Here is a 27,519-nt window from a genome sequence, read left to right as displayed (position 1 = left end):
ACAGATATGGTGACAACATCAGCAGAAACATGGTAGAGGGTAATGTTTGCAAAACCTATTGTCACTCTTTTCTCTGTCTCATTTCTTTCTTTGAACAAAGATTAAGTAGGCCTACAGTTTGGTGACAACATCAGCAGAAATTCTGCTTCGGGCATGCTTTACTGTCTTTGAATCAAGATAAGACTGGATGCAGCATCGACAATGTTACAAAGAGTTGCTGCCGAAGGGTCTTAGATCTCTTTGTTTCAATACAAATATTGCCAGGGTAGTCCAATTATGAAATCATTTTTCTCATATAGCTTCGTATAGAATGCCTTTTTGTAGCATTTGCTTAATATTCAATTCAATCTAATTCAGTTCGAAACTCGCATTTATTTAATATTTCCATACTTCATGAAAACAGTACAAAGCCATAGTAATCTATTATAAAGAAGTAACCAACTAACAAGGCTTTCTTTCTGAAAATTTGTATAATACTCAGCGCCTTGATTATACCTTGTTTGGTAGATAAAACTTCGATCTAAAACTTCGAAATTATTAATATTATTATTTTAAAAGGCAGAGAATATCTTAATAAAGTATGACGGCATTGAAGATCTAAGTTGTGGTGAGAAACTGTTCGACTTTTGAAGCTGGGTGGATGGAGAGATGACAAATAATATTTGCTTAAAGCTGTTGCGCTTTGGCAGCTCGATCATAATAATTGGTAATGATTGGTCAGGAAATTGTTATGTAACAGCATTTCTTATTGGTAGAAACTCGCCGCTCACTCGTTTGTGTCCTCCTAAAATGATACAAACCAACCATTGCTCTTACTAATCTAAAAAGAATGTTGACCTCCAAAAACTAAGACATCAATAAATGCGCCACCAAATGAAGAAAAAAAAAATGCACAGACGTTCCTCTAAATTAGTCATAATCAGTTGCAATTACGGTTTGAATAATGGAGCGCTATATTGGAAGGGTATGAGTAATATATACACAGCGGGAACCATGCAGGAGAGAAAGAGAGGGGGAGACGATTGTTGGCTTTTCGGACAAATTAATCACATCGGTGGAGTTGTGAAGGGAAAACCTCGACGCTCGTTGACTGCCCTGGGAATCCTGATTAGGGGAGTATAGTTGGGTATTAGTGGTGTCCAATTAGAGTTGAACGCGGCACAGCATGCAGATAGTGGGTGATCTATTGTCTGTAATATAGATGGCAGGGAATTGGTGAGTGGGTTAGTATCGTTGGTACCGTTATGATCAAAGCACGCCACAATTGTATAGGGCTGCTTAAGCAGACAATAATGCTTAAAAACATGTTCTGCTTAGTAGAAGTAAACAGGATACCAGTCACACATTGTACATGTGACATAGCAGATTGTAATCTTTTTCTGGTAAGCATAATTTTGTGGTGCTTAGCTACTTTTTGTGCTTTAGCAGCTCTGGGAAAGCGTATTTCATGAGTTACAGGGAGTTTTGGATTGTGCACGTGCATGCACTGCCCACACTACTAGGCATTTTTTGCTTACACACAAACTCAACGCTTGCAGAGGGCCCAATTTCATAAAGCCAGTAAGCACACAAAGTTGCTAAGCACAGAAAAATATTGCTTAGAAAAAAACAGGTTACCAACCAACATTCCATTAAGTTAACATTGTCTAGACTGGTACCCAACTAATTTTTTCGCTTAGCAAATAATTTGTTTAAGCAGTATTTTCTGCTAAACAGCTCTATGAAATTTGGCCCAGTTAGCGGAGAATGGTGATCATAAGCGGAGAATTCGGCTTTAAGCAAGTCCATGAAATTTTGCCCAGGGCTGCGGCCGGCTCGGTTGTACATGGAATAATAAACTCACACCCAGTTACTTTACGCGCGCAACCTCCCTCCATATCAAATCTGCACACAGCGCGCGTGTGCTCGTATCTATCTACCTATTCGTCTTGTGCATTTTTAAAGCTCCAAAATTGGGGGGAAATGGGGGGTTCTGAGCCCCCCCCCCCCCCCCTTCCCAACTGTCAAAATAAATTAGTCCAGTGTGCGTTAAGTCGATGTTCAAAACTGAGTGATGAATAATGTATAATATTTCAAACATCGTAGCGTCACGGGCAACTCGAGTTAGCCCTAACTAATTAAGTCCAATGTTTGTAAAACACACATCTATCATAAATTAACAAGTACAATTTAAATTACCATATTTTTATGTCCTCTGCATACATAAGGAATATTCACTGCGGCTACGGTCCCTTTAAAAAGTCATTTAGTTTAACACGATGCACGCGCGATGGTCTGAAGGCAGACCCAAACGCGTAATCAACCCTCCCCAAAATCGCCAAATTAATTTCACCATAACTCACAGCGGGACCCGTCTTCGTGGCGTCTTTCTAATTAGCTCAGGCGATTGCTTGCTGAATTTGTTTTTTTTTTACTGCTAGCCTAAATATTCTGATTATAACTGATTGGGAAGGGTTTTGATGGAGTTGGTTTAATTTGCAAACAAAAGGGGAGAAAAAGAACAGCTTATAAGTAATCCACTAGAGAAAAAAAAAATCAATGAAATGGGGATCTCACTTCCCAGAAAACAACAACGCATTCTGTTGTGCATTGATATGCAGATGAATTCAAATCTTATAATCTACAGGAACAAAATGGAAGCGGTGATGCATGGCTAGAAATCATTCATCTTAGGTTGACATGTTGCTTGCACCAGTAAAACTGCACAGTTGTTATAGATACCGTTATTGTTGTTAGAATTCGGCGCACGGTGGATAGGTGCAACTTCGCAAAGTATGATTGCTAGGTGTTGTGTCTCTCATCACTTTCTAGTGAGTGAGGCATAGTCCAATAACCATTATTTCCTTTCTTTTCATCTTATGAAAAGCACTTATGAGAGATGTTAAATTTGCATCGGGGATAAAGAATATTAGTTCTTTTTTTCTTGTTTTTTTTCTTGTTTTTTTTTTTTTTTTTTTTTGGGGGGGGTACCCATGGGTTCGAATCCCACCCGAGTAACATGCCTGTGATATTTTTTTCACAGGACTCGAGAAAGTACAGAGTATACAGTGCTAAAAACACACATCGGTGTATGGGTAAAAAAAAACACTTAGCTATCCCTATGGGATATTATGCTTGTTTTTCATAGGGTTCTACTTAAAAAATATATATATATATAAATATAAAAAAGCAGTGCGATAAAATTGGGCCCTGGGGTCCATAATGTTAGGCAATCTTTCTTCAGTTATCTAATACTTTACTCTGTGTGTTGTGTGCTTAACGCATAAAAAAAAAATCAGCGCCTGGGAGTATACCAGCACAATTGATTCAAACATATTCTGGAGGGTTGTACGCTGTTAAGAACACAATTATTATGTAATGCAATCCTCAAGGTACCACTGGCAAGTCCTTAATTGTTTCTTGCCATCAACTTCATAAGAGGTGGATGTATACATACAGAGCTTGCACAGCCTCTATAAATTTTAATCCTCTACTAATGTGCGGGTGTGCATATTTCATGGCTATTAAAAAATGCCTTAGCGAGATACGTGAATGCATTACACTAGATTAGCGTATTTTGTCATGATATCCAATTGATGAACAGGGTAGACTTTCACTCTCTAAATGCAAAGGAGCGAAATGCACTCTTGAAGAGCCATATGAGAAATAACTCTTTGTCCACTCTTTTAGATTGAAGTTTGCATCTGTTTGGTGATTTTGCACTCTGTCCTGGAGTGAAACCCCTCTAAAAGAGTGAAATAACCACCACTCTTTTTAAAGAGCCACATGGGGGACAACTTGAAATGTACAGGGTATAAGAGTTCAGACTAGTCTTATCTCGAGTTGGGACGAGTTACTCGACCTTACTTAAGACTAGCTTTGAGTTTTTAGTCCTAAGCTAGGACTAGTACTAACTCTTCGTAACATCGACCCCAGGCTTTAAAAGCACTGTTCATGTTTGGTAATTGTAAAAGACCAGTGTTCTAACTTGGTGTATCCCATCATAGGCATAAAATAACAAGCCTGTAAAAATTTTGCCTCAATTGGTTATCGAAGTTGCGAGAAAATTATGAAAGAAAAAACACCTTTGTTGGACGAATTTGTGTGCTTTCAGATAGGAATAAAAGATTTCTAGCTAGAAGTCTTTTATTATTTTAGTGAGAAATTACCTCTTTCTCAAAAACTACGTTACTTCAAAGGGAGTCGTTTCCCACAAGGTTTTTATACAGCTCTCCATTGATCGTTATACCAAGTCAGTTTTTAAGTTAATATTAAATGTTTTGAGTAATTACCAAACGTGTACCTTCCCTTTAAACACAGTACAGGTCAAGAGCTTACACTAAAAGGTAAGTGTGAATTCCTCGTAAAGCAAAGATTTGCCTGTTTTTGATATGTCCTAGTACTAGTCCTAACTTAGGACTAGCCTTAAGTTTTTAATATCTCCTAGGACGAGTCCTAAGTTAGGACTAGTCCTAACTCTTTGAGAAATCGACTTCAGTACTTTTAAATGCAGTACATGTCAAGATTTTACACTACAAGACAAATGCATATGTTGAGATACACCAAATGAGAACACGGGTCTTTGACAAATTACCAAAGGGGTCCAGTGCCTTTAAAAGGCAGTACAGGTCAAGAGTTTACACTTTAAGATAAATGGGCATTCCTCAGATGAATTACCTGCGGCTGCACGGTGAGGCCTGCCGCAATATCAATCCCCCGGCCAGTTTTCATTTTCATCCGCGTAACTCATTCAACGCCAAAATAATTGGGACTGTAATTTTAATAGCCGGTGTAATTGCGCATGTTTATTTGAAGTTGCTACGGTGTATATTTTGAACATTGCTCGGACTTCGGTGCCGTTGTGTCTTATTTACGACGATTGGTTTGGCTCGTGGACTACCAGCAGGGAAATTGTTTAGTGTAAGCGTGTCTTTACCCTTTGACACTGCGTGCTTAAAAACGGATCGGGTGGACAGAAAACTCGGGACGGGACGTTCTCGATATAACTGTGTTCTGTTAAAGCATGGAGGTAGGGTTAAGGCAGTGGACACTATTGGTAATTACTCAAAATAATTGTTAGCATAAAACCTTACTTGGTAACGATTTCTGGGGAGAGGTTGATAGTATAAAACATTATGAGAAACGTTTCCCTCTGAAGTAACGTAGTTTTCGAGAAAGAAGTCATGTTCCACGAATTTTATTTTGAGATCTCAGAATTAGATTTTGAGTTCTCGAAATCAAATATCTGAAAGCACACAACTTAGTGTGACAAGGGTGTTTTTTGTTTCATTATTATCTCGCAACTTCGACGACCCAATTCAGCTCGAATTGTCACAAGTTTGTTATTTTATGCATATGTTGAGATACACCAAGTCAGAAGACTGGTCTTTAACAATTACCAATAGTGTCCGGTGTCTTTAACAGGAGAAAAACATTCCTCACTCAACTTCGTTTTTGTTTTCCAAAGATTATTACAATGTCTTAATGTAGTATTTAGGCCTATCTTTGGTAATTACTACAAAAATGTATGACTATAAAACTGAAACGTTTGTGTGATTGTGTAGGCCTATTCCGGTTCCGGATTTTTCGTCATGCGTTGCCATTAAAGTCATTGGACACTTTCGGTACAGAAAAAAAATTAAAAGTTCACAGATTTACAAATAACTTACAGGGTATACAGAAGGTAACGGTGAAAGACTTCTCTTGAAATATTATTCCATGAAATGCTTTACTTTAAAAAAAAAACCATTAAAACAATATCAATTCTATAACGAGAATTACGGATTTATTTTAAACACAAACAAGTCATGTCATGGCACGGCGAAACGTGCGGAAACAAGGATGGGTTTTCCCGTTATTTTCTCCCAACTCCGATGACCGATTGAGCCAAAATTTTCACAGGTTTGTTATGTTATATAGAAGTTGTGATACACGAAGTGTGAGCCTTGGACAATACTGTTTACCGAAAGTGTCCGATGTCTTTAAGCGCTCCATATTTGTGGTTGTACTTCAAAAACTCCACCACCATTTACACTATATTTTCATATGATTAAAACAGTTAAACTGTTCCTAATACCAATGTATTATTTTCCTTTTCAAACGACAAAACAAAGTTAGTTTTCATGTCTTGTCTTTCTTCAGAAGATTTTTTTTTAGTTGAACAGTGATCCATTCAACGAAACAGTGTCGTCTACTGATGATCACGTAATTAGATGGTATCTATCCGTCAATGCCATACACCTACTGCGACTAGTTGCAAAAACAAATATCGCTACGCCGTCAACCGTTCAGAACATACAGGGGGGGCTTTACCGAAATTAACCAAGTATCCAGCAGAGACCCCCACATGCCGAGTGTGTACGAAATTGCTCATCAAGTTTTATAATTTATTGCCATCGACCTAATTAGTTGGATGTTCGATTGGTGACCGGATTAGCGCCCACGTGGAATATCGGACTCGCTCGTGGTGGTATTAAAGACACATCAGTGGATTTCACAAAACTCTTCCTAACTTAGGATTAATCTTAGTTCCGTATCCAAAGACGTTAGGACGCATTGAACCCATCTTAAGTTTAGGACGAGTTACTCCTGTCCTAACTCGAGATTGGATTAATCCTAGCGTGTTGTGAAATCGGCTGCTGGGCACGTTTTGTATTGTCAAAGACCAGTATTTTTATTAGGTGTATCCCAACACGTATAAAATAACAAACCTGTGATTTTGGACACAATTGGTCCTCAAACTTGCGAGAAAATACTGAAGGAAAAACGCCCTTGTTGCACAAGTGTGTGCTTTCAAATTACTCAAAATAATTGTTAGCATAAAAAATTACTTCTTGGTAACGAGCAATTGAGAGCTTTTGATACTATAGAACACTGTGAGAAGTAAGGTATTTTTTGAGAAAATGGTAATTTCTCACTCAAATAACAAAATACTTCAGCTGAAGCCTTTTATTATGCGTCTGAAAGCACATAATGGAATGCACCAAGGGTGTTTTTTCTTTCATCACTCTCTTGGAAATTCGATGACCAATTGAGCTTGAATAGTTGAATAGTTTTGTTATTTTATGTATACATTATGGGATACACCATAATACTGTTCTTTGACAATTAAAAACATGTCCAGCGCCTGAGTTATCGGACAATAGTCCAGTTGCTTTTCAAAATGTACAATGAACCAAAGGTGAATTGAAACAAATCGAAATGAATTGAATTGAATTGAATTGAATTGAACGTTAATAATGTCCACATGTCTAGTTCTAATTAGTAGCAACACCAACTATTGAACAATAGCCGAAAATATCTCCATATATGAATTAATTAGGGAGACCGGAGCGAAAAACCAGTTTCTATTATTCCCTTCCTTTGTGCGTGACTTGACGTGTGAACAATGTTATATTATTAGTTGCTGGTATATGAATGACCATGTACCGGAACGATATTATGGCAAACTTGACTGTTTGCCAAAGCAGGACCAATAACCTGTTTTGGTTGGTGTTTTGGGTTTTGATCTTTCTCCAAACACAAAACTTGATGCAGATGCTCTAAACCACTCGGCCATGACACCCTTCTTTTTAACAATTTGCAAAGCACAAAACGATAGAGTGCTTCCCAGGCAAACAGCTGCAATACCATAGCATTTGTAATGTTTGTAACTGGTTCCCTGCTTCTATTGTTCAGCAAAAATAGCTATACGTACTTTGTCTGCTTAGTTCTGAGGCTTTATATAAACGTCATGAGTTACGTTCGCGCAATATTCTTCGAGTCCAAAAAAACGTAAAAACAGACGCGAATCCAACCGCACATTTCGCTGTTGAACATCACTAATCACACAATCAAACGAAAATTGTATTCTTTCTCCCGAAGACGATCAGAGCATACTGATCGAAACGTCGAGTTGAAACCAACGGTTCTTTTCAGAACCACCCCAACTCATTAGAGATAGTCATTACATGGTGTTACCGCAAACCTTTCCATATGAAGGAAATAGCAAAATGACGTATTGTTGTTTGTTTGTTTGTTTGTTTGTTTGTTTGTTTGTTTGTTTGTTTGTTTGTTTGTTTGTTTGTTTGTTTGTTTGTTTTGTTAGTTTGTTCGTTTGTTTGTTGTATTTCCATTTGTTCAACAAGGGACAAGAATGTTAATTACAAGTATTTAAATAAAGTTAATTAAACAAAAGTACAAATGGGGGTTGCAACCAGAGGAGGTAAAACCCTCCTGTATTGGAGCATCTGAAATGCTGCATAATTCTGTACGCTGCCTTTACCGGAAACCACGATGCCACATATTTTAACCAAACACAGCTACCCTTAAAATTGAATAGGCCTATATCATTAATAAGAAGTATTTCATAAAAACAGTCTGTATTCGAGCGCTGTCGGGACAGCCCCGTCCTATATTGGTCAAGTCCGTATCGCAGACTATACGGGTCCAAAACAATGCTAATATGAAATGGTATTGTTTTCTTTGGCTGAAATATCAATCCTTATACTAGACGCCGTCTAAACTGGAAATAATAATGAGCTTTGTAAGTTTCTCATTAAACAAAATTAAGCCTACCATTAAAACTGATGGCATCATTAATATAATATTTATATAAAGAACAGCCTGTATTCGAGTCTAGCGGTAGAGAAAACCCTTTCAAAATTCTGAAAAGGTCCATAGCTATCGCTGTGCGGGTCCAATTGGTTTTAATTTGACCCGACTTGGTAAAGACTCCCTAATCTCTCTGTAAATGTCGAGGAAGATTAAATCCAATTAAATGTATTAAATTTAAACCGCTTTTCTCAAATACTTTTTTTTCTGTACCTATGGGCAATGCTGTGTGATGTAGCATTTAATCAAGTTATTGATATAAGGCAGTTATAGATACAGTGGCATATTATTATTATTATTATTTTTTTTTTTTGCAAGAGCACCATTAAGAAACACAGTATACGTTATTTCGTCTGCTCAATGTTAGGTCATTAAAAGGGGCAATTTCATATTCGCAATGATGGAAATTTCATTAAATGAAAAGCCCGTATGAATTTAAAGAAGAAAGTTCAAAAATCAACAAGTGATTTAGTTTTTTTGTTTATTAAAGAAGTGAATGGTGTTTTGTTTGCCAAACCATTGCTTTGTAGACCACTGTTGATCAATAAACCAAATTCACCAGGAGCTCCAAAAACTATGCAAAAAGCAATAATGTTATGAAACAATACAAATTGTACTAATAACCTTCACAGTCCAGAGCAGACAATTTATTATTTATATCTTGCTTAAAGGAAAATTACAGAATTGTTTTTTTGCTCACAAAACAGTTGTTGTCAGTGTAAGCACTTTATGTAATCAACCATATACATGAACTGACAAACCTGTAGAAGTTCGAGATCGATCAGCCAACTAACTGGGTCACGAGACAATACTGAAAAAAAACGATTACAAACATTGCATTGCATCGATGCTAAAATAAAAATGAATAAAACGCTCACTGAGCGATAACTCCAAACGCGAATTTAAAATATTTTTTTTCATCAAATATGACATTTCAGACAGAAATATTTCAAGGGATGTTTTCAACTATCATCATCATTAGACCGTGTAAGTTTTATGTAAATCTGTGATCTTCACGATTTTTGTTTCTTACCAATTCTGTAACGTTTCTTTAAAATATAATGCGTACAAAATTGGACAAAGACCAATGTGGTTTTATGACGTCTAAATGGTGGGTGTCAATCATTAATGCAGTAGCATACCCTCGATATGTGCCACGCCCCCTCATGTTGGCACTTTAGATAGAAGGATGTGGGGCTGCAATATGTTTTTATTGAGTGTTGGAACTATTACTACTTGTTCCTCATTTGTTTATTTTTATGTCATTATATTTAATTGTAGTCTATTATGGCAAATGATATAGGGCGGTGCAATAATGTCTCTAAATTATTTATGGTTTGTTAATATTATACCAAGCTGGTAAATGCAGTACATTTTTAGCTATACACTATTCAGTAGCCAGAAATGCGCAGAAAACACATCTAAATGGATCATTATATAACCCATGACCCTACAGGAAAATTAGCATAAAGTCCTGACCAAGAACCGGTGCTTAACCTATTTTTAATGTACACAAAAACGTTTTTTTTTTTTTTAACGACTTCAATAAAATGCGTACGAAAATGAAATAACTAATAAAATATGATAGAATGGTTGCGTTCGTTAAGCTTCCCTGGGTCGGACCCCGGTGTGTGGCGGGTTTTTTTCCAGGACGAACGTGGGTAAATATTTGCACACGTTCGTCATGGAAAATAAAACCACCACACACCGGGGTCGACCCAGGGAAGCTAAACGAACGCACCCTATGATAGCTTTGTGTGATTCATTGCACATAATGTTGGTTTATTATGTTGAGGTCACAGGTCATAAGGTTGCATGTAGACGGTATGACCTATGACATCACATGTTTATAAAAGAGCCACCAAGCCTGGACTTCTTGCAGACACGATTTGTACACATCCAGCTTAATGGTAGAATACATCAAGTCTTATATTTTATGGAGATTGCACTGTCTAATTCTTATCAACTGTTGATTGTGATGAAAAGGGGCACATCTCAAAACTTGTCCAGCTTTTACTTTCATAACTCTTGAATTGATGTGGAAATTATGACACAAAATGTAATTTTCCAATATGACCAGTGCAGTATCTTGCCTGCCAGACTAGCCAAAAAATGTACAGGGTTATACTTATTGTAAACAACGATAACATGTCTTATACTTAGACACCCGAGGACCGATACCTGGCTTTTAACTGCATCAACCCCACCCCTCATTTGCAAATTTGCATAATAAGTATAATGACCAGGGGCTAATGGAATACACCTTTGTAGACAGTTTGTAAACAATACTTCCCTGAACTACTCCTGGTCAAGATGTTTTATTGTTCTAAGATTTATAATCAAAATAATCAAAATAAATCAACAATATTAACGCTCAAATGCACAACAACCGTTACCTGAGTACAGTCACTCTTGTTTTGTAAAATTGTGTGCACCTCTCGCTGGTCACCTCCACTTCAAAGTGCCCGCAAACCATTCTGCACTTTGCCGGCCTCCTGAACGAGTAAACGTGGCCCAATTTCATAGAGCTGCTTGAGCATAAAAAAATAAGCTAAGCACAACCAAGCGTGCTAACCAGCTAAACTACCATACCACATGTACAATTTATGGCTGGTATCATGCTCATTATTGCTAAGCAGGGATTCTCTAAGCAGAAGTTTCTCCTCAGCAGCTCGATAAAATTGGACTCGGGTCTCACATAAGCCTTTATGAGCCTACCATCCACTGTAAATACAGGTTCAACTTAATTTACGAACAAGTGCAACCTGCACTGGGGAATAATGTGCTCGAAGATATTGATATTTTATTGATATATCTGTTTATCTTACACCCTGCATTTATGAGCGTTTACTTCTGCTGAAATCAAATCTAAAACTCACTTATGATCGACGGGGGTTAACATTAACACATTCCAATCCGTCCAGGCCAAAAAAAATTATAAAAAGATCAAAACTCTCTTAATCTAAACACCGAGGTGATATGAGTGAAAATAAAAAATCACTTACCGGGTATAAGAAAAATTATAGCGCCCGTCAATATGAGATGATACGCTGAGCGAAACACGCCCATCCTCCCGGCCCACCGTTGCAAAGAAATCCGATCCATCGAGTTTAATTCCATTCTGGGCGCTACTGTTGTTCCAACATACTCAAGATCTTGCGCATTTAACTAAAAATATTGCTCCGAGAACTTAACCGAAAACGGATCCCAGTATTGAAATTAAGCTCTGTTGTTGCAGCATAAAATAAGTGGTCCTCCTGTTGAATTTGGTCTGCATTAAAGACCTTAAGATCATCAACAAAGTCTTGAAATAGTTTGAGCAAAATAAGGCAGTCGTTTTGAATCTTCCAAGAGCTACAAAACACTCTGCAGATGCTACTACTCCACAGAATGGTCATGCAGAAACACAACTAACAAGTTCAGTGATGCTGAGGAGGTAGGACTGACGTATACGAACACCCCCGTGGATGTTGCCAATCTCACGGCACAAGACAAACTGTTATCACGGTAAATAAGCCGGCCCTGCACGAGTAAGTTCCACAACAGCAGTGGTCTATTCTATCCGCACACAGCGCCCATACACCGACACACAAGCCTCACCAGCCAGGCATACCACAAGCGGTGATCATTGTCTATCCCCACACTAATGATTTGCCACAACTTAGCCAAGTCCTCATTAATTATGCATGCAATTTACGCAACGGCACGCGATTGGCCGACTGCCGATATAGTAAATGAGCCGTGACGACAGAACCATTAAAAAACGAGCCTGTTATTATTTGGCACAATGGTTATGACATTGATGAAAACAGGCCGTTTCGCTGGTGTCGTGCCACGGTTGTGTGTTTGCTTATTTGAGAAATTTTTGAATTTTGAAAAGGGGTACCAATGTTTACAGAAAAACGCGTTTTTGAAAGAAGCAGCTGCCTGGTGACGTCATGAGCACTTTGACTAAGGTCATCAAAAAGACAAGAAAACAAACATGAATTTATTCAAACCTTGGCCACAACAATACATTGCCTATTAAAAAAATATATATATCTATATAATAAAGCGAGATATTCATTTTGCTTGAAGCTAGCTTCATACAGAAAAATGAATTGCAGATTTTGTATTGTTTGTGAATATCAAAATATGGTCACTGCTAGAATGAGTCCAGTGGAAAATGTTTCCTGAAGTTGTTGTCATCTGACTTTACTTAGACTGCCATGCTAATTCAAAAATCTTCGGTTGTGGGTTGTGTGCCAACCAATGAATGTAACACGAGGGAAATTTGATGTCACTTGTAGTTGTAGGGGTATGTGAGTTTTCTTGTCGTTGTAGGGATGAGATTTTACTGGTTGAAACCTTATGTGAACTGCATTGGCCTGTAAAAAAAAGCGGCATATAGATCAAGCTAACGCAACTTGTATAATCGTGTTGTGAACAAAGGCATACCTTACATAATTACTCGGTCAGTAAATAAAAAGGATTATGGGTTCCTTGAACTTATGGCATTTGAAAAGAATTTATTACAATTCTACAGGTTAGTCAATTTATGGGCAACAAAATAGTCGGGTGTTTGGTATGGTATGATGTCCCCAACGAATAACTGCACTGGGACGCAGGTGCTCATTTTCGGTGCCTTGAGACCACTGGGAAACCAAAAGAACTCCATAGAGGAATTCATAAAGTCTTGGTGCTCCACGGGGAACTTATGTCCGAAGTCTAGGGGAAACTGTGAAGTGCCAGGACAAAGGAGAACAAGTAAGGAATGTTCCACAAGGATGCGTTCTTGAGAATGTGTGATCTACAAAGCAGCTTTATGCACAAGGAAATCCGAAGAGCAATCGCCCTGCATGCCTCTGAGATATTGATATTTTCTTGCTCCCTAATACGGGGTTCCCGCTAGTAATACTAAATAAACAATTATGAGTACTTATAGATCAGCTCCTTTTTCTTAACCCCCCCCCCCAAAAAAAAAAAAAAAAAGGTTAATTTCTTCAGCTTTATTTTTTAAACCGTATCTCTTTGGAACTCCTTGCATTGTGCATATTTCCCTCTAGCATACAACTATAGACTGTTCTAATGCATAACTTCAGTTTTCCTGAGCCGTTTTCATCATTAATTTCTTTTTGTAGCCCCTTACCAAGAGTTGCCTTAGCCTTGTTTAGGGCAAACTTGCATTAAACAACTTATTTTACTTGTGTAAACAATTTGTTTTTATGTAGTTTAAACAACTTATATGTCTTAATGTAGTGTACCCCATTTGTTTTAATGTCGAGCCATTTTCTCGTTCAACAAGAGTAGAGACTACCTGTGGAATCGCTTTTTATTTTGTTTGTTACCACACTTTGACCCAAATGTTCGCATACAGACCTTGTTGATATTGCCCAGGCATTGTTAGAAACGGCACGCGACTGGACTATTTAGTATTCCATTTGAATTAAGAAGATGATAATGGAGTTAAAATAAACAATGACACCACAAATCTCTATTGCGATATTGATCGACCAGACAATAGTTTTTCGATCGTCCCAAACCGGGGTGTCCTTTGTCCACCTAGCTGGACCATGGCTGGACCGTCCGGAAACCAGTGATGGTCAACCCTTTGTTGTCAAACATAAAGTCAAGAGGAACAAAAAGTGGCCAGCTAAGATTTTATTGCCGTTATACTTTCTTTTGTGATCTTTACAAATCGATGTTGCATTAATCCAGGGGATTACTATCAGGTGGACAATGCAACAGGTTTTTTGGGGGATTGGTTTAGGATCTTTGTCAGGAAGGGGCAACAGGTGGAGGAGTTGTGCAGGTGCTGTTTGGAAAAGAGTTTGGGAAGAGTTTACTCATGATTTACAAAATGATCAACTTCTTTTGTTGGGGAAGGTTACTTCGGAGATAATGAGTTGTTTATTATCAGTCTGCTCAGCGAAGGTTAATCCTGCTGTCAGTGCCTTTAGAGGTAGAGTCATGGTGGTGGTGTTGATTTTTTGTCAAAGTAATGTTTATTTATAGGCAAAGTTATGATGAAAGGTACAATAAAAGTCACTTGTGAAAGTTTCAGCTCAAATTCTACTTGCTGAGAAAACAACACACAACTTTGAAAATCAAATACTTTTTTCCTTCAAATCTAAAGGTTTCCACGTCATGGTAAACAAAACTTTGAGGCCTCATTTTTCGTCTTCTTATGCTACATTGTTTTAATTTCTTTTAAAAGTCTACTTCATTTAAAGGCAGTGGACACTATTGGTAATTACTAAAAAATAATTGTTAACACAAAACCTTACTTGGTAACGAGTAATGGGGAGAGGTTGATAGTATAAGACATTGTGATAAATGGCTCCCTCTGAAGTGTCGTGGTTTTCGAGAAAGAAGTTTATTTCCAAGAATTTGATTTCGAGACCTCAGAATTAGATTTCGAGGTCTCGAAATCAAGCATCTGAAAGCACACAACTTCGTGTGACAATGGTGGTTTTTTTTTTCATTATTATCTCGCAACTTCGACGACCGATTGAGCTCAAATTTTCACAGGTTTGTTATTTTATGCATGTTGAGATACACCAAGTGAGAAGACTAGCAATTACCAATAATGTTCAGTATCTTTAAAGGACAATATGTTTTAGATGCTTGCCTGGTTCTTTCACTATCTTGTCTCACACAACGGATTCATTCAGGCAAATTTTTTATGATCACAAAACCATGACCACTGTGTGCAACTATTTTTCAGGTGTAAACAAAATCCTGTATAACACCTATAAGTACATTCTTCGACGTTCATACACAATCCCCGGCGCAAGACGTTACATTGACCATTGACCAACAAAGTGTCCGGCCAAAGCAATACACATCCGTTTAATCTTGTTCCACGGTCACGTGCTTAACTTTATGCGTATGCTTTCATGCATAAGCCGCTTATAATTTGTAAATCTTGTTTATCGCCCGTTAAAATGATGTCATTTTTGCATTGAGTTAAAGAGGCAAAAATAAGTTTAGTTACAGCCTCATGTAGGACAGAAATTTTGAAAAAGTATTTCCGTTTTATTTATTTTTTTTACTCAACTGGAACATAGTTTACAATATTTTATGAGGCTGTTTTTTTACCAAGATTTGTTTCTTTTTTTCTAACAAATAATTTTGAGTGGTCGCCTTGTTTCGTTCGTTCAAGAAACGTTCCAATTTACAATAGCAGGGGCCTAAGCCAACATACCTCAAATATGTTAACGTATATCTAAATGGGATTATGTTTATGTCAGTTCAGTTCAATTCAAGTGGAGAGTTTTAAAAAGTTCCGTCAGAAATCTGAACTGTAAAAAAACAGAAGAAAAACACAAAAATTGATTCAAAGTTATCCACTACCGATAACCACAACAAACAAGACTTAACATCTACACCAATGTAAGCTTTAGAACTTTAGGGACCAATATTAAAAATTCCACAAAAATAATGACTATTTTTATATGCACAAAAGAAAAACAACTACGGTTGATCCAAAGTATTTCCACAAACCGTAACCACAACAAACAATACTTAATTTCCAACCCCAATGTAAGCTTTAAGACTTAAGGGGGCCCAATAAAATTCCGCAAAAAATTAGGACTATTTTTACATGAACATTTTAAAAACAACTTCTATTGATTCAAAGTAATTCCATAAACCGTAACCACAACAAACAAGACTTAATTTCCAACCCCAATGTAAGCTTTAGGACTTTAGGGGCCCAATACCAAACAGGTGTTTTGATATTATACCATACCATTGAGCTACCAAGGCTTATACACTTATACCAACCCCAACTGGAAACCAACAAAGGCTTATTGATGTGACAGGGCACGTGCTTGGCTGACCGCCTGAACAAAGACACGGCACGCGTACTTCGCGAGCCCAGCTGCAACAATAAAAGAAAGCTCGTTGTACACCCCTGCCACCGAGGGGTCCCCTGGCTGGGTCTAACTTGTTGATAGGGGTCCACTGTTTTTGTTACTGGCCTAAAGTTCTTCACGTCAAGGGGGCTTTTGAATTGGGGTTTGTGAATGGTTCCTCTACTTGAAAAGATCTCCAGTGGAGATAAGATAAAACAAGTTATTTTGTACGGTATTAAAAGACTATGATATAATGAAATACATTTATTATGGATTATGTAAAGGAAGTTTGTGAAAAGGTCATCCAAAAGTTGCGTTATAGTGCGTAAAAGTTGTGGAATCTATATTGAACCATACGGGAAGGATAACATATTAGTTTTACCATAAAATGCTTTAAAGAAAGGTTTGCGGTAACACCATTTAATGACTATCTCTAATGAGTTGGGGTGGTTCTGAAAAGAACCATTGGTTTCAACTCGACGTTTCGATTAGTATGCTCTGATCGTCTTCTGGGGAAAGCTGAACCACCCGTGACTAGACTGCGACACGTAGGCCTGAAGATGAATGTGTGTCTAGAATTAAGAAATATCAGGTTTAGATGTGGAAGGAATGTTTTTAGTGCATACAAGAACTTAGCAAATTTCACTTTTTACACAACTGTGATGAAAAATAAAAACTGAGTTTAAATTCAACTGAACTAACACACCGTCGAAATGGAGTCCCACAACCAACATTGGATTTTACTCGGCAAACCTCCAACGGTTTTTATTAACTATCATGTACATACGGTCCCTCATTCACAAACGAGTAAAAAACAGTTATTGTTACAGTACGGGCCAAGAGTACACAATACAAAAAAAATAGACTGCAGCGCAAACAAAACAAAACAAGATGGGAACAAAGACAACGGATACTGAATGGGAAACGAACGAGGCGCTAACGGTGTGTGAACCACAACATGGTATGGTGGCTAAAGTCACCATGGGCCCGGGGTGAAAGAAAGCGTGTCCGAGCTCAGAGACAAAAGATCCCCTGCTCGGAAGGCCATTTGCTCCGGGGCTCAGACGTCCCAATCCACGCTCGCAGCGCGTGGATGAGTTTTCGTAAGCAATCGTTTTGGGGGCGCAGTTATGTGTTTTTTATTAGTGGACCTGCAGCCGATTTAACAAAACACTAGGATTAATCCTATCTCGAGTTAGGACGAGTAACCCGTCGTAACTTAGGATGGGTTCAATGCGTCCTGACGTTTTCGTATACGGAACTAAACTCGTCCTAAGTCTGACGATTAATCCTAAGTTGGAAAAAGTTTTGTGAAATCGACGGCTGGGGTCGATTTCACTAGTCCTATTAACAACTGAAGGCTGGTCCCAAGTTAGGACGAGTTAACTCTTTGTGAAATCCACCCCTGGGCCCAATAGAGCTGCTCAGCACAAAAAGTTGCTTAGGGTAAACTTTTTGTCTATATACAACAGGATTACCAACCAAATTTCCACATGATTTTCAGGATAAGCAAACAACAGCTGAATACCAGGAACAAGCAAATGCAACAAATAGAAAATTTGGTTGGTAACCCTGTTTTTATCATGGAAGAAAATTTCATGCTAAGCAAATATTTGTGCTTAGCAGCTCTATGAAATTGGGCCCTGGTGCTTCAGATGGAAGGAGGTCACGGGTTCATATTTCGTTACCCACCCTCTCTCCCTCTCTTTACTGACTCCTCTTCAGCACACGCCACGTGCTTGCATTCCCAGCGTCTATGCTTGGCTGTGGGATTCAGATTAATCAATCATTCAAAATGATCGGCGGGAAAATGCTATTAATGACAAACTAATGGTGGAACTTGATGCACTCATGAATAAAATATGTATCACTTAATAGTATTGGATGTACCACCACAGTGTAAATACATGTGGGTTTTATTGCTGATACAGTATTACCTGCACTTGTGATGTCACGACTCTGATATTTTGATGAAAAAAATTAGTATGATATTTTTCCAAACACTACAATACCTTTCTCCATTCATGTTTTTTTTTTTTTTTTTTTTAAGGGTCTATGTACTTTTTCCTAACACAAAACACAATATCCACAGATTTACATTAAACTTACACAGTTTGTAGATCATGATAGTAGAAAGCTTTCCTTGAAATGTTACTTACTGAGGTGCAGTAGTTTTTGAGAAATGAGTAAAACAAATAATTTTCGTCTCAGTTTTATCATGTAAAAACGTATTAACCAGTTATGCTATGGTTTTGGTATAATATCATAACTGGTTAATGGGATTTTACATGCTAAAATAATGTTGGTCTTCCTAAGAAAATTATTTTGTGATTTGTTTTACTCATTTCTCAAAAACTACAGAACCTCAGTTAGTAATATTTGAAGGGGAGCTTTCCACTATCATTATCTTCAAACCCTGTATAAGTTTAATGTAAATCATTCTGTGGACATTTTGAAAAAGTACCCGAATCCTTTAAGACATAGTACATGTATATCGTGAATATGGGAACCATGGGAACAAAAGGAACGTAGAGTAAGAGACACATTAAGGTCAATAACAAAAGCTAAATTTAAATGGGCTGGACACACTGCCCGAAGAAATTACATAATGGATACCAACAAGAATAAGGAATATTATGGCAACCCAGGGAAAAGGAAAAGAGGTAGACAGAGAAGAAGATGGAGAGATGACATCGGGGTTTATGCAGGAACAACATGGACCAGAACTACAAGAAATAGAAATGAGGAGGGCTACATCTTACACTGGAAAATGAAAGGAGGTAGACAGAGAAGAAGATGGAGAGATGACATAAGGGAAACAACATGGACCAGAACTGCAAGAAATAGAAATGAGGAGGGCTACATCTTACACTGGAAAAGGAAAGGAGGTAGACAGAGAAGAAGATGAAGAGATGACATCAGGGAAACAACATGGACCAGAACTGCAAGAAATAGAAACGAGGAGGGCTACATCTTACACTGGAAAATGAAAGGAGGTAGACAGAGAAGAAGATGGAGAGATGACATAAGGGAAATAACATGGACCAGAACTGCAAGAAATAGAAACGAGGAGGGCTACATCTTACACTGGAAAAGGAAAGGAGGTAGACAGAGAAGAAGATGGAGAGATGACATAAGGGAAACAACATGGACCAGAACTGCAAGAAATAGAAACGAGGAGGGCTACATCTTACACTGGAAAAGGAAAGGAGGTAGACAGAGAAGAAGATGGAGAGATGACATAAGGGAACAACATGGACCAGAACTGCAAGAAATAGAAATGAGGAGGGCTACATCTTACACTGGAAAAGGAAAGGAGGTAGACAGAGAAGAAGATGGAGAGATGACATAAGGGAAACAACATGGACCAGAACTGCAAGAAATAGAAACGAGGAGGGCTACATCTTACACTGGAAAAGGAAAGGAGGTAGACAGAGAAGAAGATGGAGAGATGACATAAGGGAAACAACATGGACCAGAACTGCAAGAAATAGAAATGAGGAGGGCTACATCTTACACTGGAAAAGGAAAGGAGGTAGACAGAGAAGAAGATGGAGAGATGACATAAGGGAAACAACATGGACCAGAACTGCAAGAAATAGAAATGAGGAGGGCTACATCTTACACTGGAAAAGGAAAGGAGGTAGACAGAGAAGAAGATGGAGAGATGACATAAGGGAAATAACATGGACCAGAACTGCAAGAAATAGAAACGAGGAGGGCTACATCTTACACTGGAAAAGGAAAGGAGGTAGACAGAGAAGAAGATGGAGAGATGACATAAGGGAAACAACATGGACCAGAACTGCAAGAAATAGAAACGAGGAGGGCTACATCTTACACTGGAAAAGGAAAGGAGGTAGACAGAGAAGAAGATGGAGAGATGACATAAGGGAACAACATGGACCAGAACTGCAAGAAATAGAAATGAGGAGGGCTACATCTTACACTGGAAAAGGAAAGGAGGTAGACAGAGAAGAAGATGGAGAGATGACATAAGGGAAACAACATGGACCAGAACTGCAAGAAATAGAAACGAGGAGGGCTACATCTTACACTGGAAAAGGAAAGGAGGTAGACAGAGAAGAAGATGGAGAGATGACATAAGGGAAACAACATGGACCAGAACTGCAAGAAATAGAAACGAGGAGGGCTACATCTTACACTGGAAAAGGAAAGGAGGTAGACAGAGAAGAAGATGGAGAGATGACATAAGGGAAACAACATGGACCAGAACTGCAAGAAATAGAAATGAGGAGGGCTACATCTTACACTGGAAAAGGAAAGGAGGTAGACAGTGAAGAAGATGGAGAGATGACATAAGGGAAACAACATGGACCAGAACTGCAAGAAATAGAAATGAGGAGGGCTACATCTTACACTGGAAAAGGAAAGGAGGTAGACAAAGAAGAAGATGGAGAGATGACACAAGGGAAACAACATGGACCAGAACTGCAAGAAATAGAAACGAGGAGGGCTACATCTTACACTGGAAAAGGAAAGGAGGTAGACAGAGAAGAAGATGGAGAGATGACATAAGGGAAACAACATGGACCAGAACTGCAAGAAATAGAAACGAGGAGGGCTACATCTTACACTGAAAAAAGGAAAGGAGGTAGACAGAGAAGAAGATGGAGAGATGACATAAGGGAAACAACATGGACCAGAACTGCAAGAAATAGAAATGAGGAGGGCTACATCTTTACACTGGAAAAGGAAAGGAGGTAGACAAAGAAAAAGATGGAGAGATGACATAAGGAAACAACATGTGACCAGAACTGCAAGAAATAGAAATGAGGAGGGCTACATCTTACACTGGAAAGGAAAGGAGGTAGACAGAGAAGAAGATGGAGAGATGACACAAGGGAAACAACATGGACAGAACTGCAAGAAATAGAAACGAGGAGGGCTACATCTTACACTGGAAAAGGAAAGGAGGTAGACAGAGAAGAAGATGGAGAGATGACATAAGGGAAACAACATGGACCAGAACTGCAAGAATAGAAACGAGGAGGGCTACATCTTACACTGAAAAAGGAAAGGAGGTAGACAGAGAAGAAGATGGAGAGATGACCTAAGGGAAACAACATGGACCAGAACTGCAAGAAATAGAAATGAGGAGGGCTACATCTTACACTGGAAAGGAAAGGAGGTAGACAAAGAAAAAGATGGAGAGATGACATAAGGGAAACAACATGGACCAGAACTGCAAGAAATAGAAATGAGGAGGGCTACATCTTACACTGGAAAAGGAAAGGAGGTAGACAGAGAAGAAGATGGAGAGATGACACAAGGGAAACAACATGGACCAGAACTGCAAGAAATAGAAACGAGGAGGGCTACATCTTACACTGGAAAAGGAAAGGAGGTAGACAGAGAAAAAGATGGAGAGATGTAATAAGGGAAACAACATGGAACAGAACTGCAAGAAATAGAAATGAGGAGGGCTACATCTTACACTGGAAAAGGAAAGGAGGTAGACAGAGAAGAAGATGGAGAGATGACACAGGGAAACAACATGGACCAGAACTGCAAGAAATAGAAATGAGGAGGGCTACATCTTACACTGGAAAAGGAAAGGAGGTAGACAGAGAAGAAGATGGAGGGATGACATAAGGAAACAACATGGACCAGAACTGCAAGAAATAGAAATGAGGAGGGCTACATCTTACACTGGAAAAGGAAAGGAGGTAGACAGAGAAGAAGATGGAGGGATGACATAAGGGAAACAACATGGACCAGAACTGCAAGAAATAGAAATGAGGAGGGCTACATCTTACACTGGAAAAGGAAAGGAGGTAGACAGAGAAGAAGATGGAGAGATGACATAAGGGAAACAACATGGACCAGAACTGCAAGAAATAGAAATGAGGAGGGCTACATCTTACACTGGAAAAGGAAAGGAGGTAGACAGAGAAGAAGATGGAGGGATGACATAAGGGAAACAACATGGACCAGAACTGCAAGAAATAGAAACGAGGAGGGCTACATCTTACACTGGAAAAGGAAAGGAGGTAGACAGAGAAGAAGATGGAGAGATGACATAAGGGAAACAACATGGACCAGAACTGCAAGAAATAGAAACGAGGAGGGCTACATCTTACACTGGAAAATGAAAGGAGGTAGACAGAGAAGAAGATGGAGAGTTGACATAAGGGAAATAACATGGACCAGAACTGCAAGAAATAGAAACGAGGAGGGCTACATCTTACACTGGAAAAGGAAAGGAGGTAGACAGAGAAGAAGATGGAGAGATGACATAAGGGAAACAACATGGACCAGAACTGCAAGAAATAGAAACGAGGAGGGCTACATCTTACACTGGAAAATGAAAGGAGGTAGACAGAGAAGAAGATGGAGAGATGACATAAGGGAAACAACATGGACCAGAACTGCAAGAAATAGAAACGAGGAGGGCTACATCTTACACTGGAAAATGAAAGGAGGTAGACAGAGAAGAAGATGGAGAGATGACATAAGGGAAACAACATGGACCAGAACTGCAAGAAATAGAAACGAGGAGGGCTACATCTTACACTGGAAAAAGGAAAGGAGGTAGACAGAGAAGAAGATGGAGAGATGACATAAGGGAAACAACATGGACCAGAACTGCAAGAAATAGAAATGAGGAGGGCTACATCTTACACTGGAAAAGGAAAGGAGGTAGACAGAGAAGAAGATGGAGAGATGACATAAGGGAAACAACATGGACCAGAACTGCAAGAAATAGAAACGAGGAGGGCTACATCTTACACTGGAAAATGAAAGGAGGTAGACAAAGAAGAAGATGGAGAGATGACATCAGGGTATGGAGGAACAACATGGACCAGAACTGCAAGAAATATAAATGAATGGCGTTTACATGAGGAGGGCTACATCTTACACTGGATCAACACATCCTAAATGATGAGGCATATCCAAACCAAGAAAAAAAGACAAAATTATTTTTGTTTTTTAAGGGGGGGGGGGGTACAATAGGTCTAAGATTGCTATTACGAAGGAAAACAATGGGGATCTAAAAAAAAAATCCAGACAAAGAGTTGAACAAAGGAGGGTCCACCATTGTGGGTACAAAAGTGCTTCAGGGCGGCCGTAAGCCAGACACATTTATTTTCTTTCAGTTTGTAATAAATTTCGGTTCCTAGCTCGAAAAAAAAATTTGCCCTAGCTTGCTGGGCACATCTACTACTACGACTTTAGTGCATTCCCGTGTTCGGTTGAGTGCACTGGGCACGTTTGATAAATTTCAGACTAGGTTTTTATATATGCATAAAATATGCATAAAACAAATTATAAACCTGTGAAATATTGGGCTCAATTGGTCATTGAATTTGCACGAAAATAATGAAAGAAAAAAACAGCACTGTTGCATTATTTATGTGCTTTCAGTCAGATGCATAATAAAAGGCTTTCAGCTGAATTCTTTTACTATTGAGTAATGAATTACCTCTTTCTCAACTCCAGAGGGAGCCGCTTCTCACAATGTATCGTACCACTCTCCGTTGCTCATTACCAAGTAAGCGTTTTATGCTAACAATTATTTGAGTAACTACCAATAGTGTCACTGCCTTTAACATTCACCTCTTAATGTCAGACACACACCCTCATAATGACACCCTAAAATGGTGTCTAGCAAGTTCCGTTCATATCTCGTGGTTAGGCGTTCAGCAACCAGACGACAAAAAGTACAGGTAGCCCAGTCGGTGTCAAAACGGTGCAGGGATCTTTAAATTCAAATGAAATTGGAATGTTTGATGTCAAACGCCACATGCTGTAAGATTGATCCCCACTTGGGGCATATTAAAGGAACACGTTGCCTTGGATCGGTCGAGTTGGTCTTTGAAAAGCGTTTGTAACCGTTTGTTATAAAATGCATATGATTAGAAAGTTATTTTAAAAGTATACTATAATGATCCACACAAGTATCACTCGAAATTGCGTGGTTTTCCTTTTACCTCGTCGACAAACACGGTCGGCCATTTATGGGAGTCACATTTTTGACTCCCATAAATGGCTAACCGTGTTAGTTCGCAAAGTAAAAGGAAAACCACGCAATTTCGAGGCAAATGTGTGTGGATCATTATATTCTACTTTTAAAACATCTTTCTACCCATATGCATTTTATATGCAAAGACCAACTCGTCCGATCCAAGGCAACGTGTTCCTTTAAACGTTGGTCGTGATACAAGAGAGTTGTAACTCACCATCTCACAGTAGCAATATTGGCAGCACTTTAGTACTCATTTGCCTTGCCCCCCCCCCCCCCCCCCCCCCAGTGGACGGTTTTTCTATGGTGACAAAGGTCTTGTTACACTCTCGTTCGTGTGTGTTGTGTTGTCATGAATATAGCCTCCGAGAAAGACTCTTTTAACTAGGGAAAACCGTCCGGCCATTAAAGGAACACGTTGCCTTGGATCGGTCGAGTTGGTCTTTGAAAAGCGTTTGTTAACCGTTTGTTATAGAATGCATATGGGTAGAAAGATGTTGTGAAAGTAGAATACAATGATCCACCCAAACAAGCCTCTAAATTGCACAGTTTTCTTTTTACCTCGTCGACTAACACGGGCGTCCATTTATGGAAGTCAAATTTTTGAAGCCCATAAATGGCCGACCGTGTTAGTTCGCACAGTAAAAGGAAAACCACGCAACTCTAAAGCAAATTTGTATGGATCATTGTATTCTACTTTCAAAACATCTTTCTAACCATAAGCAATTTATAAAAACGGTTACAAACGCGTTTTATAGACCAACTCGTCCGTTGACTTCTAAGTATTTTTAAACTAAGCGGTTTGCAACGACTAATTCTATTTTCTCTTTAATCTTAAATAACGGGGGGGGGGCGAAACTGTACAGAAAATTTGAGGCAACACAATATTTGAACCTCTCTTGCGGGTTGTGGTGGTTCCGAAAAGAACTATAGCAAGTGTAATAATTTGACGTTTCCACAAGTAGACTCTGATCGTCTTCAGGAAAAATCCTGAAAAGAAAAGGCATGCGGGTGTTTCTAAAAGACTTGAAACTGCTATGGAAATCCTTTTTGAATTTGAAATGGTTCATCCTCTAATTTCTACCGGCATTTTCATACAGAGCGTATTGTACCAAAATATATAGTAGAAAGGGGATTTTTAATCAAGAAAACGGACCTTTGAAATTCTAACTGATTAATAAATTATGTAATTAATAACCGTTTTTTTTTAAACACTGCGGTTGAGATTCCGAAACCGTCATCTCTTTATTATAAAATGAAAAACAAAATTTGTCCAGGATACATTTGCAATTTGCAAGACATTAGACCGGCTATTGCCCTGTCAAACGCCCGACTGCACAAACAACGGTATATAGGCCTACGGGGCGACACAGCGGGTGAGAAATTAAAATTGCTATGCATCCACTGTGGAGCTTAACAGCATGCAGCTTTTCTTCGTTTTATTAACATGTCTCCACTTTTCAATAGGGGTGACTTCATGCTGAATAAACTTCAACCGTTAACTGCGCCATTTCCCCGTTTGCACGACCTCTGTGATGCAAATGAGGGTTTCCTAAAAAAATACATCAAAATAAGGAGGAAAATAAAAGCCCACTCTCTGCGGAACAACTCGAGCGTGACGTCACGGTTTAATTTATGCATAACTGAACAGCTGCGCGCGTTCGGTTGGTCATGGTGTTTGTTTCGCAATGTGCAGCGCTATCAAACCATGGGGGAAGGAAAAACAGTTAGAGAAGAGCACAGTGCAACGGATGTTTGTTTTTTGTTTTCGTTCACTTTTCTTTTTCTTCTCTTTTTATTTTCCGCTTGGGAAATACAAAGAGGCACCAGCCGGTTCCAGCTGAGTGGTTTTCGTACGTATTCAATAATTTTTCCCATGGTTGCTTTGGTGTTTCAACAGGCCAAGAAAACCTGCTCGTTCCGCCCCATTTGGAAAATAAGTCCTCTTGTTTAAAAAAGAGGTATAACTAGTTATTTTGTGATTGGAATTACATAGGCTATTCAAGAAGCACCTGTAGTGTGTCCGGGGATTGATGCGTTTAACAAATAGGCATCTGGTTGTTACGGCAAAAGCTCCAACCGTTTTTCATTGTGACTCAAAAAAATTGCATTACACTGTTCACCGCGATGTATAATAAATTTGAATCCAAAATGAATGTCATGGACACTTCAATGGAACTCACCATGGGATTCTTTTTATCAGCCGAACACGACCCATTTAAACAAGCCCGCAGAGATAAATGCTGTCACCAATTTTAGAATGCTCATTGATGTATAGTTAAACCTGAAATAATAATGTTATAAACCAAAACAAAAACCTCAACGAAAAACAAACTTGCTTAATTTAATAGTTTTTACTACCAATTTGAAACTCCCTTTTTGGCTGGTTGTACAGTTGTTGTGCATCTTATGTTACAAGCGTTTGATTGTTAGAGTTGTTACCTACTTCTGTGACAGACAGACACTGTAATTTACCTAAGTTTGAAAAGCAATTGTTTTATATTTTACAAAGAAAATCTATATTTTATAAGAATATTGAGATACTGCACAAGTTTATAAGAGTGTTATGTGTACGTCCGGTACTAGGCTATTATTTGTGTGATAGTTTATATTCCCGTTATTGTCATGATGCCAAAACAGAGATGTGTCAATTGTTACAGATGTTTCAGCACAGCGCATTCATTGCCAACCCGTCCAACAGTTCGGCATTGTTATGGTTGTGTTTTTACTTGGCACCCCTACTGCGAAACGTCAGTGTGCAGGCGGCTACGCCCTCTACGTTGAACAAAGGAAGCACGAGATAAAGTCTAATCAGGCGTGCTGCACGCGCGGCTATTATTTTTGATATTACGAGCCGGCTCCAGTGTCCGCACAACAGAAGAAAAGTGTTAATAATAGCTCTCTAAATAGTGTTTATTTTCGCTTCAGCACATGTCAATTTTTCGGTTGGAATTTATTTATAGCTGGGCGTTTGAAAACAATGTGTTGTTCCCGGAAGGCTAGGATTAATATGGGGGTCCTTTTTTGTGTGGAATGATTTAAAGTCTTTGTTCGTAAACGAAAAACATGGCATAACAGTCTTCTCACTTGGTGTATTTTAACATATGCATAAAATAACAAACA

At 38.7% G+C, this 27,519-nt stretch overlaps 1 protein-coding gene across 2 annotated transcripts in view; it reads right to left on the bottom strand.

Moving 5' to 3' along the window:
• Positions 1-12,066, bottom strand: part of LOC139951361 (cell adhesion molecule DSCAM-like) — a 76,427-nt gene extending 64,361 nt beyond the window's left edge. For both annotated transcript variants that reach the window (XM_071950220.1, XM_071950221.1), the window contains exon 1: positions 11,577-12,066. In XM_071950220.1, coding sequence (XP_071806321.1) covers positions 11,577-11,691 — 115 coding nt within the window. In that variant the 5' untranslated portion in view covers positions 11,692-12,066. The remainder of the gene's footprint in view (positions 1-11,576) is intronic.
• Between the last annotated feature and the right edge of the window lie 15,453 nt (positions 12,067-27,519).

Source organism: Asterias amurensis, chromosome 19 (genome assembly GCF_032118995.1).
Source record: "Asterias amurensis chromosome 19, ASM3211899v1".
In the NCBI taxonomy this organism is placed as follows: Eukaryota; Metazoa; Echinodermata; class Asteroidea; order Forcipulatida; family Asteriidae; genus Asterias; species Asterias amurensis.
Note: the sequence above shows the minus strand (reverse complement) of the source record. Positions and strands in the feature narration are given on the sequence as shown.